The sequence below is a fragment of the Zootoca vivipara genome, chromosome 1 (genome assembly GCF_963506605.1).
Source record: "Zootoca vivipara chromosome 1, rZooViv1.1, whole genome shotgun sequence".
Classification (NCBI taxonomy): domain Eukaryota; kingdom Metazoa; phylum Chordata; class Lepidosauria; order Squamata; family Lacertidae; genus Zootoca; species Zootoca vivipara.
Genome location: NC_083276.1, coordinates 114,264,875 through 114,280,250, shown reverse-complemented (window position 1 = coordinate 114,280,250; position 15,376 = coordinate 114,264,875). Strand labels below are relative to the sequence as shown.

At 42.7% G+C, this 15,376-nt stretch overlaps 1 protein-coding gene across 1 annotated transcript in view; it reads right to left on the bottom strand.

Moving 5' to 3' along the window:
• PDE11A (phosphodiesterase 11A) overlaps window positions 1-15,376 on the bottom strand; it is a 146,989-nt gene that overhangs the window by 37,343 nt on the left and 94,270 nt on the right. The window contains exons 11-12 of the mRNA XM_035112278.2: window positions 10,210-10,356; window positions 9,992-10,099 (exon numbers count right to left, since the gene is read on the bottom strand). Coding sequence (XP_034968169.2) covers window positions 9,992-10,099; window positions 10,210-10,356 — 255 coding nt within the window. The remainder of the gene's footprint in view (window positions 1-9,991; window positions 10,100-10,209; window positions 10,357-15,376) is intronic.

Genomic DNA, 15,376 nt, shown 5'->3' with positions numbered 1-15,376 from the left:
GTTACACCCAATTTAATGTTCTGAGCTTTGGAACCCATGAATGTGGATTTACAGTGCAAATAAAGCACCAGCCTTGCCTTTGCCAGTAATATACTTGCTCATACATCACAACATTGCCAAAGTGCAATTTAAAAAAATTATAAATGCCTCAATTTCATCAGCCACTGTGCTGTTCTGATGACATTGTAACCAGGAAGCCAGTTGGCCAAATTTACCAATTGGTCTCGCATCAGTTACTGGGCCATGGAGCAGGAAGCTTTCCATCTGGTGTGGTCATGTATTACACAGATATCATGTTAAGAATGCCATAAGGGAAACAGTAAAGGAAGGGAAGCAGAATTAGCCATCTTCTATGCAGTATTTTGTTACTGCAATCTCCTTGCTGAGCCTGTATAAATCTTCTTTTATTTTTATTTTCTAATTTATACCACACCCATCTGGCTGGTTCTCCCCAACCACTCTTATACGAGGCTTCACTATGCAGAGATAGCTGGGCATGGGATCAAGAAAGAACCTTCTTCACCGGCGCTGATGCAAGCCTCTCCCTCACTCTGGGTCTTTGCTTTAAGACTGCAGGTTGTCCTTGCCTTTGGGTACCAGGAAGGCTGCAACGATTGGCGCTATTGTCCTGGAGGAGAACAGCCTCTTTATGGTGCAGGAAGCAATGGTGTAGAAAGAGGACACCAAGCCCCCGAGAACTTTTTAAGCTTGCATCCCAGCCAGGGATGCAGTAACAAGCTTTCCTTTATGTTCGCATGCGTCCCTCCCTACCCCTACCTTCAATGTTTTGGACCATAACTGGGGCAGCTGCGAACCGTGATCCAAAATATCCGGAGGTCAGCAGGTTGGGGAAGGCTGATTTAGAGGCTTTTGTTGTCCTCAGCAGTGTAGCGTGGGCTGCCGGTACCCGGGGCAAGTGTTGTGCCGCCCTAGTGGACTGGGGTGAGGGTGCATGCGGAGGGCGAACTGAGCCTGCCTCCAACAGGCTCCTCGCCCAACACCTCCACCCACCTGCCCACTAGACCAACCCGCCTGCCGCCATGCCTCAGCTGCCAGGGCTCCATGCCTGTCGTGGGGGTGCCTGATTGCGCCCTCTCAAAAATGTGTGCCTGGAGCCACAGCCCCCCTGGCTCCCCCTCATTGTCCTCAGTGCCCCATTCTATCCAACACACGGAACAGCATGCTTCTTCTCTACAGCTCTAGATATTGGGACTATGCCACATCTTTCGGTGCTAGTTTATCCCAGTTAAACTATGTTAACTACGTACTTTTTTGAATTATGGTGCTGGAGGAGACTCTTGATAATCCCATGGACTGCAAGAAGATCAAACCTATCAATTCTGAAGGAAATCAGCCCTGAGTGCTCACGGGAAGGACAGATCCTGAAGCTGAGGCTCCAATACTTTGGCCACCTCATGAGAAGAGAAGACTCCCTGGAAAAGACCCTGATGTTGGGAAAGATGGAGGGCACTAGGAGAAGGGGACGACAGAGGACGAGATGGTTGGACAGTGTTCTCGAAGCTACAAACATGAGTTTGACCAAACTGCAGGAGGCAGTGCAAGACAGGAGTGCCTGGCGTGCTATGGTCCATGGGGTCACGAAGAGTCGGACACGACTAAAGGACTAAACAACAACAAACTATGTACATTATCCTGAGCTCCTTGGACAAAGGGTATGTTAAAAACATAATAATGAATAAGTAGTGCTGACCTACTTTGCTAAATTGGGGAAACATAACAGGTACGCTTGCAGAGCCAGCATAATGCAGCAAGCCATTGCAATATAATTTGACACACACCCCTTTTTAAATCACCCTAATCCTTACTATCCTAAGCTCTATGTGCCACGAAATCAGCTCATACGATCAGGCTATAATTTATTAATTTTTGCTTTCAGTACAGATTTTATTTGTAAAATAAATAAATTTGTGTGCAAACTGGACATTCCGTGTCATAATTAAAGGAGGACATTGGCTAAAAGCAGAGACAACTCTTAAAGAATAAAGTCAGCTGTAGTTGATCAAAAAATAAATCTTGTAATAAAGTAGGTAAAAATTATTACAAAATCATCATTTTCAGTGTATGCTGTGGGGGGGGGGCAGGAAAAATATCTGCTTAGTAAGGCACTAGACAAGGGATTATGTTTCCCTTTCCTTTAAAAACTGAAACATGTAAAGGAAAATTCACAGTACAAGATGATAGGAGAGCAGAATTTATTTTCGCCAAAAAATAAATGACCTTAACTCACAAGTGCCTGAGTCTAAAGTGAGTTATGGAGGTCATTTTTTTCATGTGAGGAAATTAATTGCATCATACCTGGCCTGCTTTTATGTGCGTTGTTGTTAGCACACTGCATTTATGTATAATTATTTGCTATATTTATGAGTTGTGGAAAGAAAAATAAAATGTTGAAGAGTATCTGAAGAAATATGACTGTAAAACAAAACAAAAAATATTGGGCTGATCTTGAGGTTGATCCTACAGTCAAAATTCCTTACTCAAACGAGTAGTCTCATTACAATCAATGAAAGCAGTCATGGGAGTTAAAATGATGGATGTGTAGGTTGCAGCACCAGGTCTGCAGCTCTCAAAGGCCAAGCCATACTGGGGTAACAGTATAAATCATGGAACGTATAAAAGGACTGCAGAGCTGTGAAGTTATTTTAAAACTTTAATGCTGCATTGCATAGCAAGACTCCCTGATGGGATGCGATGAAAACACTCACAGCCATACACAGCTTAGGTTAAAACTGTGTTTTTGAAAACTGTGCATTCCTCTTCACTCTTTGTAAAATAATTTAGTGGTTCCCCCACTTTGGGTGCTAGAAAAGTATTAATAGTTCAGTTGATGCCATGTAACAGACTGGACAAGTCCACGTGGTATAAGTTGCCACAAATTTAGCTTTGATAGCAGCAAACCATTGTGAACATGAAGGGTAACGTGCGTGGGGAATTGAACCTCTTTCTCCCAATCAACATGGCTTGGTTATCCAAACCTAGGCAGCCCAGCACCATAAACCTAAACTAATTGCCAACATTTGATGGAAGCCACCATTCTACGTGGTAGTCGGATCAGAGCCTCACAGCGAGGAGGAAGTTAAGCCAGGGATGAGAAACCTGTTGCATTCTAGATGTCCCAACAGCCTCAGACTCTGGCTTCTGCCAACCTAGCAGTTTGAAGGCATATCAGTACAAGTAGATAAATAGGTTCCACTGCAGCGGGAAGGTAAGCAGCGTTTCCGTGCGCTCTGGCTTCCGTCATGGTCCTCCATGCACCAATAGCGGTTTAGTCATGTTGGCCACATGACCTGGAAAGCTGTCTGTGGTCAAACGCCGGCCCCCTCAGCCTGAATGGAGAGATGAGTGCCGCAACCCCATAGTCGCCTTTGACTGGACTTAACCGGACAGAGGTCATTTACCTTTTACCTTTACTGCAAAACATGGACATGCAGAATGCACTAATTAAAAATTTAAAAGCAACAATGAATTATTAAAACCCTAGGCCATGAGAAATAAGTTCTCATGATGGTACTCTGATTTTTCTTTCTTCAATTTAGTAACCTCCAATATAACCTGGAATTCCAGGCTCAGTGACATATCTACAAGAGTCTTTGGAGTACAAACTTAAGTGATTCCATAGCAGTCCTACCAGAGCAGAAATTTAGTATATACATCATATACATAAATACAAAATCAGTAGTGATGGCTTTACATTTATCCCTTGATCACAAGGTCTGCTGATCATTATTACCATTTAATCTTTGATTTACATGCTGCATATATGTTCAGTTTCCAAAACTTGGAAGCAATATTGGAATCAATTGTAACTTTGTATAGTAAAGGTAAAGGGACCCCTGGCCGTTAGGTTCAGTCGCGGACGACTCTGGGGTTGCGGCGCTCATCTCGCTTTACTGGCCGAGTACAGTAAAGGTTCCAGGTCATGTGGCCAGCATGACTAAGCCGCTTCTGGCGAACCAGAGCGCACGAAAACGGCATTTACCTTCCCGCCGGAGTGGTACCTATTTATCTACTTGCACTTTGCTGTGCTTTCGAACTGCTAGGTTGGCAGGAGCAGGGACCGAAAAATGGGAGCTCACCCCGTTGCGGGGATTCGAACTGCCGACCTTCTGATCGGCAAGCCCTAGGCTCTGTGGTGTACAGTGTTAGACTAGATGACCCTCCTGGTCTTTCCAAGCACCATAATCTTTTATTTCTATAATATATCTTACTGAAATCAGTTTCCTATAAACGCTGCATTCCGACTTGGGGATCTTTTGTGTTAGTTTCCCTGGTTATAATGCTAGTGCTTCTGTCCTGGTTTCTAATGTTCTTTTTATACTGCATTACCTGTTGTGTTATGGAACTGTGGCTTTGAGATCTAAGTATCTCAAAGTCACACAAAATTCCATTTACACCAGTGGTCATGAAGTGACACAACAGCAGACCTCTTCGGACATGTCACCACCTTTTGTGTGCAGGTGTGCTTCTCTTTCCCCTTGATTCCCCCATGAAACAGCAGGAAATAACATTATGCCAGAATACCACCCCAAATTACATCATGTGAGTGTGGGCGAAATTACGCTGCAAAACTCCCACGATTTTCCAGGTTAACAGGGTTGCAAATATTTATTTTCTGGAAGCAATTAACCTGGAAATGAGTGAAAAACATCAGCTAGATTCCACTAGATTTCCAGGAGGGACATTTATGTTGCGTGAAAGATCACATCAAAAACCCCAAAATTATCAGGGAAGGAAGCTTGGAGGAAACAGAATAAAGTGCTGTCTGAGCGGAGCCTAGGTTAGGTGCCCAGTATCATGTAATGTACTTAGTAGGAAGTAGGAAGAAGTATTAGTAGGAGGAAGTATTAATTCATTAAAAATAAACCCACATTCTTTTCTCCCCTGCTATCTATTATTCATTATCCTTCTGTCTCTCTGAACTTGACCACACCGACATCCCGAGCATCATTCTTAAACATGTAAGATCCAAATTTAAAGATATATAAATACATAAAAACCAAATAACATGTCAGTGTGTTTACTGTAATAGCCAGTAATAAAAGTGCTGAACTGCAGCTCTTCAGCATAACCTCATTGACAGTATTATTATAAAATCTAAGATAATAATATACTCCCCCCCCCCACATTACCAGTAAGTTGTATAAGATTATTACATTCCATAAGGAGCTATGTAATCCTTAGGAAGAAAAATGAGCGGAATGACAAAATACGTGCTTATATTTCAAGGTGTCTTCACTTAAAAGTGTCTATTGTTCTGGAGTTTACTTACATCATTACCACCCGTAGGAACAATGTTAATGGAATGGCCATTTATGAGTACAAACTGCAAAGGGAAAAGTGATTCTTCTAGAACAACATTATACGATGTGCGTATCAGTCACATAGAAATTTATCCTTTGGCCTTTTACATTTGGTCGTGTACTTTTAAACTTAATGGTACTGTCAGAAATCTGATGCATGAGTAACTAAACATTCTGTTCAATTTAGGTTATTTTAACAGCAAACAATCAAATTGCTAGTCTTTACATTCAGGCTTTCAAAAGATTGATAATAGTCGCATGTAGTGGAATGTGGCAGGATCTGTTCCTCCCCTATGCACATTCATTAGAACATCAATAGAGGCTCTCCATGTGTACAGTTGTACAGTGGTACCTCTGGTTGCGAACGGGATCCGTTCCAGAGCCCCGTTCGCAACATGAGCAGTACGCAACCCGCGCCTGTGCTTCTGCGCATGTTGTCATTCGACGCTTCTGCGCATGCGTGAACCGCTGAACCCAGAAGTAACCCATTCCGTTACTTCCGGGTTTGGCGCGTTTGTAACCCGTGTTGTAAGCAACCCACAGCATTTGTATCCAGAGGTATAACTGTACTGGGGGGGGGGTAGGGTTGAAGGGCTCTACAGATATTTCAATAAACATACATAGGTAGGGAGGGTGGATCCTTCCGTTGAATTCTGGCCCTACCAGCAGCTAAGGTCATTATCCCATTCTGAAAACTTGAAAAAGCTTAGGTAGCATTAGAATGAATAATTCCGAACCCTTCTGGACAACATAATATTAGTCTCAATTTCACTTTTTAACATATCTTCAACTCTAAATGCTCAATAGCCAGAAGTGCAACTGTGCTATGCCTGTTGAAAGAAAACATCAGGCCCATGCAGAGCTTTTTCTGAGGCCCAGGGTGGGAGTCCTTTTAGCATAAAGTTATAAATTAAAAGAAAAAAAAGAGACGCTGCCAGTCCCTGGTGGGGGCCTCTGTTCGGCTTAGCCCTCCGAAGCCCTGGGCAAGTGTGCCCAGCTTCCCACCCCCCTCCTCCAGCTGTTGCATGGGCCTGGAAAACACCAGAGAATATTTAAAAATCAATACATTTATCACTGCATGGGTGTTTTGTAGGCAGAACCTACTTTATCAAATGCATAAATGTGGACAGTAGAAGAGGTGTGTCAACTATGATATTGAAAGATAAAAGGGGCAGATTCAGTCACTTGAAGTGAAAGAATCCCATAGATGTAGAACAGCGCAGGGGCATGCGACCTTGGTGTACCAGACAGAACTGCACAACACTGCGTGCCACACAATGCTGTCGCTGTGGCAGACATAATTATTACAATTGGACTTGTCCAACATTGTGTTGTTATATTTTAAAAGCAGCCACGAGAGGGCTCCCATTTTGATCAGAGTAGCAACACGGGTGGAGATCCCTTCCCCTGAACAATGTTCCCTTTGACTCCCCCCCCCCAACCTTCTATTATCCCTGGAAGGTGAAATTCAAGCGCCTATACTGTGTCCATCTTTCTTCTGAAAGGGAGCTACCAGCAGCCAGACTGGGGGTGGAGATTCAGAACAGGGAAGCGGCACAGAAGAAAGGGTGCAACAGCCCTCCCTAGTACCACAGCTCCAATCCAATTCCCACCGGCAACCTGCTCCTTTTGATGAGTTAACATTAAAATGGTGGGAGATCTTACCACATCTGTTTGGGACCTAAAACATTTCCACACTTTGTTGAAACCAAGGAGAACAGCACCAGTCTGTCAATGAACCTAATTTTCTATTTGCTACTACACTTAAAAAAATAAAATTGTAATGAGCTTAAGGTCAGAAATCTCTCAAATGAAATGTTCAAACCTTGGTTTCTATGGTATGTTTGCTGTGCTTAACATTCAAGTAGTGTCAATCCCTCTCTTTTAGACTAGTAGTCAGTCTGTCTTGTGTAGAACTGTATAATGCATTTTTTGGCATATATCATGTTGGCGGATGTGAAAAAGAATTGACTCAAAAGAGTATGAGAGTAGACACAGAAGGGAACAGAATTTGTTCTCTGTTCATGGCGAGTAGCCTGTGATCTGTAGACCAATCGAGGCCTTTCCTAAGATTGCTTCCGGGACAAAGGCTTTAACTACATTTATCTGCTATTGCTGTCCTCTAGTAGGCCTAACACATCACATTATTCGCACTTCAAAAAGTATGCGTAGTTTTATTTTGAAGGAAACGCAGCTGTGCAAGACCTTGATCCACTAAACTATGGTTTATTCCACCAAAACTTGTGACCAGTGAAGTCAGGATAAAAGTTTATATAGAAGCAAACTTTCAATTCCATCATGTACATGTTTACTGAGATAAAAGTGTCACTGTGTTTACTGCAGGTGACTCCCAGGTAAGTGAGCACAAGATTTCAAGTGTGCCTAAAAGTGAACACTCATTGTTTTCCGTCAAGATGCAGTACTACAAGTCATTCCCGTAACTAAAAGTATCTTAGTTGAATATGTAAATACACAAGTATTATAGAGTAGCTTCTGGAGTCTCACGTCTGACTAAGAACTACAGTAGTACCTCGGTTTATGAACTTAATCCGTTCCGGAAGTCCGTTCTTAAACCGAAACCGTTCTTAAACCGAGGCGCGCTTTCCCTAATGAGGCCTCCCGCTGCCAGTGCCCTTCCACCGTTCGGCTTCTGTTCTTAGACCGAGTAAAGTTCGCAAACCGGGACACTACTTCCAGTTTTGCGGAGTCATAAACTGAATAGTTTGTGCACGGGGCTGTTCTTAAACCGAGGTACCACTGTAGTGACATTCCAACAAAATCTTTTTAAGGCCTAATTCATACAACCACTTGCAACTGCACAGGGACTTTTAGTGAACTTTAGGCAACCATCTCATGACAGGGATGGGTGTGTAATCCATTTTTATGAATGGGGTCACCATGCAACCTACAAAGGTGGGAGAAGGAAGGGTTGTTGCATAGCAAGCCATTCCTAATAACAGATTCCCCATGACTCTCTGCCAATGGGGGGTAGTGCCTTGTTGTAGAGAAGAAAAGGTCATGTGAATTTGCTCTAAGAGTTGAAACATAAGTAGTGCAGGCTGAGATGTGGGAAACAGTTGTGTGGGAAATGGCTCGCATTTGGCAGTGCTTTGACAATTAGCTGTGCAGATATTCACAGATCCACTGCCAACAGATAGACGTTTTAACCCTATCAAAGCAAAACAACAACAAAAACAAAGACCCGACACTTTTCCAAACAACTGCAATTCCATTTGATCCTGCTGTTTGGTAGTTATTCAATCCAGATGAAAAGAAGCTGTTTCATCAAACGATAAAACATGCTGTCATACCTCACCAGCTCCAGAAAGAAACCGAAAACAATTCTGGCCTTTGAGCTCCACCTAGCGGAAGTCTTGCATTGAGCAAAAGCGGCAGCAAAAATGTGAAAGCATTCATCAGAACAGTTATCAAGCAGGATGGCTTTGATTTTTATGTAGCAATTTTAGCAACGAAATATAAAAATGAAAACCTTCAAATAATTTATCTAGGTTGTCAAACATGATGATGGATCAGCTTAAAGTGCACAGATGAGCAGACAGAGGGCACCATGATCTAAGTTCAGGTACGTATGTGTGCGTTTTATTAAATGTGGAAGTCTAAGGGGATGTGGGGAACCCCAAACCTATTCAGTGAGTGAGGCCTCATATTGTCAAGGTATCCCTGCTGGCAACTTGTCTACTTTTTTTTTTATAAAAAAAGACAACAGTGAAGGTATGTGATCAGCACCTTGCATAAATGTGATGTGAAAATAATAATTCTCAGTGTCTTGGTTAAATTTTCTTATGCCTTCCCCAAAGCCAAAGGAAATTGTTTGTATGTCTTCATGAAGCTGGCTGTAAACACCTGCCACCGCTAAGAAATTCTGACACCCTAGAATAAAACGTTAAAATAGCATACTCCCTTGTCCTCCCATCATATCCTTGAACTCCTGAACCTAGCAGCTCTTCTTAACCAGTTCAACCCAGGTTTCCCTCCTTCGTCACCTCTTTCCTTCACCTGAAATGTCCAGTTTACCTGTATCCTTTAACGCCCCCCCCACCCCCAATAATATAAAGGCTCCTGTTGGCAGCTGCAGCTTACCAGTTAAATATTCCAGTTTCGGATAAACTGGAATGCTCACTTTACTATTCCCACTTAAGTTTCATTGCCAGCTGCCTGGTCCCTCCTTACAATCTCTCACCATGTACTTGATTAGCATCTCGGTGCTCTTTGCGGGATTAAAGTGCGCAAATCTTCAGTCCCATTTAAATCCATGCATCTTAAATTCTATGGTTACATGCCCAAGTCCTACTTTCCTCAATGGGACCAGCACGCTGAACTTTGGCAGAGTGGGGATTTTATGCAGCAATGACTTCTAGGCTATATATATGTGTGTAAAACCCATTATTTTAAGATGAGGTTCTATAACAATAAGGTCAGTATCATACAACTGCCATCTGTGGTTCCATTCTTTCACGGTGTCCAAACCCTGTCAAATGTTGCCAAATAAGTGCTGCCAAATTAGGTATCAAATAAGGACCCTTTATTCTCTTGGGCGCTTATATCTCATTATATTTTTTTATGCCATATTAGCAAAGGGGAAGAGGAAACAAATGTTCGGACAACAGCAGGGATAGTATCATAAGATGCATGCCACTCAAGATACTCACCGTTAACATGGCAAACATGAGCTGGCACACATTGAAAGCGTGCCTCCAGTTGTGGTACAGGACCATTCGGTAATTCTTCCTCACTGTCAAAAGCCACCTACACAACGTCTGAAATGGAAAAGTACAAATCGCATCAGGGACACTTGACACGGACAAATGGGCACAACCACCGCAAAAACCAAAGCAGCACCGGTTATCTCCGCACAGCAGATGGTTACCTCATAGTCAATTTTAAATTTCTGCACCATTCCAAGCTCCATGAACATCCGAAGGGCTGCAGTTATCATGGCATCCGTGTCGAGGGAGAAGTCGTCAAAATGGATGTTGTCTATGCCAAGCTCTGACACAAGCGGGATGTTTGCTGCCTGGAATTACCCAAAGACAGTGAGAAAACTTCTCGCGCGCAGCTCGGGCACTTTCTTAGAACAAGCGTTTCCCAAATCCGTTTAGACAACCTAGAAATGGCAATTGCAAAATGTATGGTGGAAATCTGGGAAGGGAGAGAAAGCTACGGACTGGAAGTGCAATCCCACTAGTATCAAAACTGCAACAAGATCCATTCTGTTAAATCTGGGATGGGAAACCCGTGGGCCCTCTAGATGTTGTTGCAGCATGGCCAATGCTGAGGGATGGCAGGTGTTTTAGTCTAACAACCCCTGGAGCGCCACAGGTTCTCCATGACTTAAATGGAGACTGCCTAGAAACTTCACTGAAATAGCATTTGGACAAATGGCAGTGTGTGTATATGACCTATGTATGCTCAGCAGAATAAGTATGTCCTGCTTCACAGGTTATGTTTTATGAATGCTGCTCCACCCCCCTACAAAAGGAACGTGTAAAGTACCGGTGGTCCTGAGCTAGCATTTCAAGAGCTGTCAGCTCTACGGCAGCTGCAATGGATTTGCATTACGAGACAATTCTAAACCTCGGGAGTTAAGTGGCGAAGGGAAATTTCGGAGTCTTTAAAACGCTCGTCTTTCCAAAGTTGCATCAAACACACCCCTTGGTGAATCAGCATATGAAGGTATTTGGGTATTGCGCTGGCATGGATTGTATGAAACTCCATGTGACTGCAGGGCAGTTTTGAAAGTTACACACCAGTGCTGGCAACAGATTCGAAAGTTAAGAACCAGCACGTGCCATTGCTCTCACAGCTGGCTTGAAGTGCTTGCTTGTCATATCTGCGAGGGCAACCGCCCAGGAAGGTTGCATAATCTGTAGATGGGAATATGGTCTGTGCAACTTTCCTGGACAAGTGCTGGCAACTGACTTCCAAGCATACAGTGCAGGTAACTGGCAGTGATTGTTTGTACTGTCCAGAGCTACTCTGAGGCAACGAGTGTGGTAAAAAAAATTGGCAATAAAATGATCATATCGGAAGTATGAATTTTCTTAGTGCTGTAGCTTGAATAAACTATCAGGATTTTTCAGGTGGAGAAATAACCGATGAACATCATAAACTGATGAACAAAACACGTCAAAGACTTCTTAAAAAATGACAGGTTTTATATTTTACGAGGTTTTACCACCCTATGTTTAGAAAGAAGTGCCATAGTCCAAAATAACCACTGAATTAATAGCCAAGGGGTAACATTTGTATAAAATAACCATTTGCTTTACAGCAGCAGTAAAAGGAATGGCAGAATTATGTACGAAGGTTGGAAAGTAATTTGAATAATGCAGAAAAGGAGAAATATTAGCTGTGTACAACATCTATTGTCATTCTACATTTGAAGTGAAGCATTGCAAGTTTATAAAGAAGAAAACCATAGAAATTACAGCACTGGGGGTGGGGGGTGGGATTAAATTAATATACGCATGCTTAAAGTCCCAAAAAGGCGTTTAGATCTCAGATCTTGTATACTAACAAAATAGTTGTCATTATGAAAGGTAGGAGGAGTGGAGAGAGGATCCAAATTTTGCAGGACCCCCTGGGAAGGGTTGCAATACATCTCTGTGTGCTCTGTGTGCAAACACACATTGGACACAACCCAGTAATTGATCATCACAGTCAAATGCCACAGAAAGCAAAGGAAACAGACTTAGGGCTGAATGAAACATAATGCAGGGGGTGGATTCCTGCATTTCAACATGCATTTCACACACACACACACACACACACACACACACACACACACACACAGGCGAGGAGCCTCAATGGCACCCCTCTGGAGGCGTCACGTGGGACAAAAACAACCTCGGCTAGCTCCCCCGTAGCTATGACACTGCTTTTTGAGCTGAGGTGACTGGAACTGTACACAGTATTCCAAGTGCGGTCACACCACTGATTGATATTTTCAGTCCCTTTCCTCATACAGTCATACCTTGGAAGTTGAACGGAATCAACTCCAGAAGTCCATTCGACTTCCAAAATGTTTGGAAATCAAAGTGTGGCTTCCGATTCACTGCAGGGAGCTCCTGCAGCCAATTGGAAGCCGCGGAAGCCCCATTGGACGTTCGGGTTCCAAAAATACTTCGCAAACCGGAACACTCATTTCTGGGTTTGTGGCATTTGGGAGCTAAAATGTCCGAGTACCAAGGCATTCAGGATCCAAGGTATGACTGTAATCCATAACACGGAATCCTCCTTTTTCTAACAACCGCCGCATACTGGGAAGGCACCTTCATCAAACGACACACTTTGACCCCAAGGTCTTGTTGTGCGCATCAGTCACACTAATCTTCTACCTTAACACAGCAAGAAGCATGAGACATCATAGAGCTAATCTACGTATTTATTTATTCACACACACACTATGTACAGACAAAGGATTCATGGCATCCTTTCTCTTCAGCTCTGAGAGAAAAACAGGCAGAAGTAAAAGCAAAAGTACAGTACAATAGCTAATGCAGCAGAAGAGATAAGACTGTCTTCCGTTCCCACACTCTTCCCAGACAGGCATGTGATTTACACCAATCTCATCTGCAGCATCAGAGACATGAAATACTAACAGTTCACAGCCACACTGCCGGTCTTGGACATTGCCTAGCTACCACATTGTACCATCATGACGTAGCACCACGTGAGCTGGGCCTCTGGTGTCCATTGGCCTCCATTAATGATGACAGCATCAACTTTGTTTACAGATAACAGGTCCTCAAATCTGTACTGGATCCGTTGGGTATATATATCTTGCACCTGGGTCATCTTCCTACCGTCCCCCCCCCCCCCAAAAAAACCCCAACCACCTTTGATTTGTCCAGCTTTGGTTTTATATTGGGATAAACAAGGGCATGAGTGTGTCTGATTGTTTTTCAGCAGAAAAATAACACAGGATTCAGCCCACATCCAAGAATGTTGTAGTCGTGATCCAATTCACAGCTGCTTTTAGTAAGAGGCATGGCTACTCACACAACACACAATCTAAACAATTATTGTTTTTGCTTGTTTCTTGTGAAATACTGCAATTAGGAGTCAAACGCTTCTTGTTTCCATCTCATGCTTGATGTACTAGATTCGATTTAAAAGGCACATATCTCTCTCTCTCTCTCTCTGGAACTGTATCTAATTGTTTCAGCCAAGGGATACCTAAACACCGAGAGCAAACTTGGTTTTAAAGGCCTCCATCTGTTACTATGTCCTGCTGACTGATGGCGTCTCTCTGCCCTTCACAATGCTGAATCAGCAACTCCTCGTGATAGATCTGCTGCGGTTAGTCTCTAAAGGAAACTTCCTAAGACAACCTGAAGTAAAATGAGCAAATGGGGAACAGAATAAATGGGAGATCATACCTAGCTTCTAATCTGCTTCGGTACAGAACTCGTGTTTGTTTTCTTGTACCTTCTGTAAGCATTTATCTTTTCATTCATCAGCACGCTGCTGGTTTTGTCAAATCCAGGTTTCTGAATCTGTGAGCACCTTGTAATACTACTAATAATAATTTATTATTTACATGCTGCCCATCCGACTGGGTTGCCCCAGTCACTCTGGGCGGCTTCCAACAAATTAAACACATAAAGCACAGTAAAACATTGAACATTAAAAACTTCCCACTACAGGGCTGCCTTCAGATGTCTTCTAAAAGTCAGATAGTTGTTTTTTTCCTTGCATCTGATGGGAGGGTGCTCCACAGGGCAGGTGCTACTACCGAGAAGGCCCTACAATGTAGTCTAATGAATGTAGTCCATTATGTAAAATAAGAGTGCTTTTTTCAACTGAACATATATTGCTTTAGATCAGGCATCCCCAAACTTCGGCCCTCCAGATGTTTTGGACTACAATTCCCATCATCCCTGACCACTGGTCTTGTTAGCTAGGGATCATGGGAGTTGTAGGCCAAAACATCTGGAGGGCCGCGGTTTGGGGATGCCCGCTTTAGATAAATTAAGGGGCAGGAAACATATAGGATTCGGAGTAAAAGGGAACAGAATAAGGCAGGGGTAGGCTTATTTTAAGCTTGCAGGATCTGCTTTGGTTTGTTACAAGAATCCCAAAGTCCATCAACCAGAACCAGGTTCACACTTACTTATTATTATATTAACATAGTTGCTGGGTTGGGTTGGAGTTTTTTTTGGGGGGGGGAGCATGTTTCCACATGATTTAGCTACTATTTCAGAATAACATACTCAAAAACTAGCTTTTTATTCTCCCATAAAAATCCCAACCTTTAAAAAAAAATCCAGAATGAATAATCGATGTTTTCATTTGTGTGAAATGGTGAGAACCACCTTATTTTCTGTGTAGAGGAAGTGGGAGTTGGTGGGCATAATTTGGGGAAACATCTGTTTTGCACCACTTTGCTCTGACCTGTGCAAGCTGTCAGTTTGTCTGTCCCAGGTCTAGGTGAAGAGCCTATTCCTCTTCTTCAGTAACATAATGGCTCCCTTGCTAAGGGTACATATTCATACCAGCATTCATCTCTGCTTTACCCATATATATATATATATATATATATATATATATATATATATATATTCCTCATTGTCCTTTGGCATTCCAAACCACTATTCACATATTTCCTTGTCCAAATCTGTATTTCCTTCTCATTATTATGACTAATGTTAAGGATTCAGGTAGGCAGCTGTGTTGGTCTGACGCAGTCGAAATAAACAAATAAATAAACAAATAAATTGTCTAGTAGAACCTTAGAGACCAACTAAGTTTGTTCTGGGTATAAGCTTTCATGTGCACACACACTTCTGAAGAATCTGAAGACTTCTGTGTATCTGAAGAAGTGTGTGTGCACACGAAAGCTTATACCCAGAACAAACTTACTAGTTGGTCTCTAAGGTGCTACTGGACAAATTTATTTATTTGTTTGTTTAATGTTGAGGAATAACCCTAAGCGTTCACACCCTTCTTCCATGAAACACTGACTATGCTAGAATCCAAGCTTGGGCTGTGTTTGTGTTGTTTTCACCATTTCATTGATGTGTGTGTGTGTG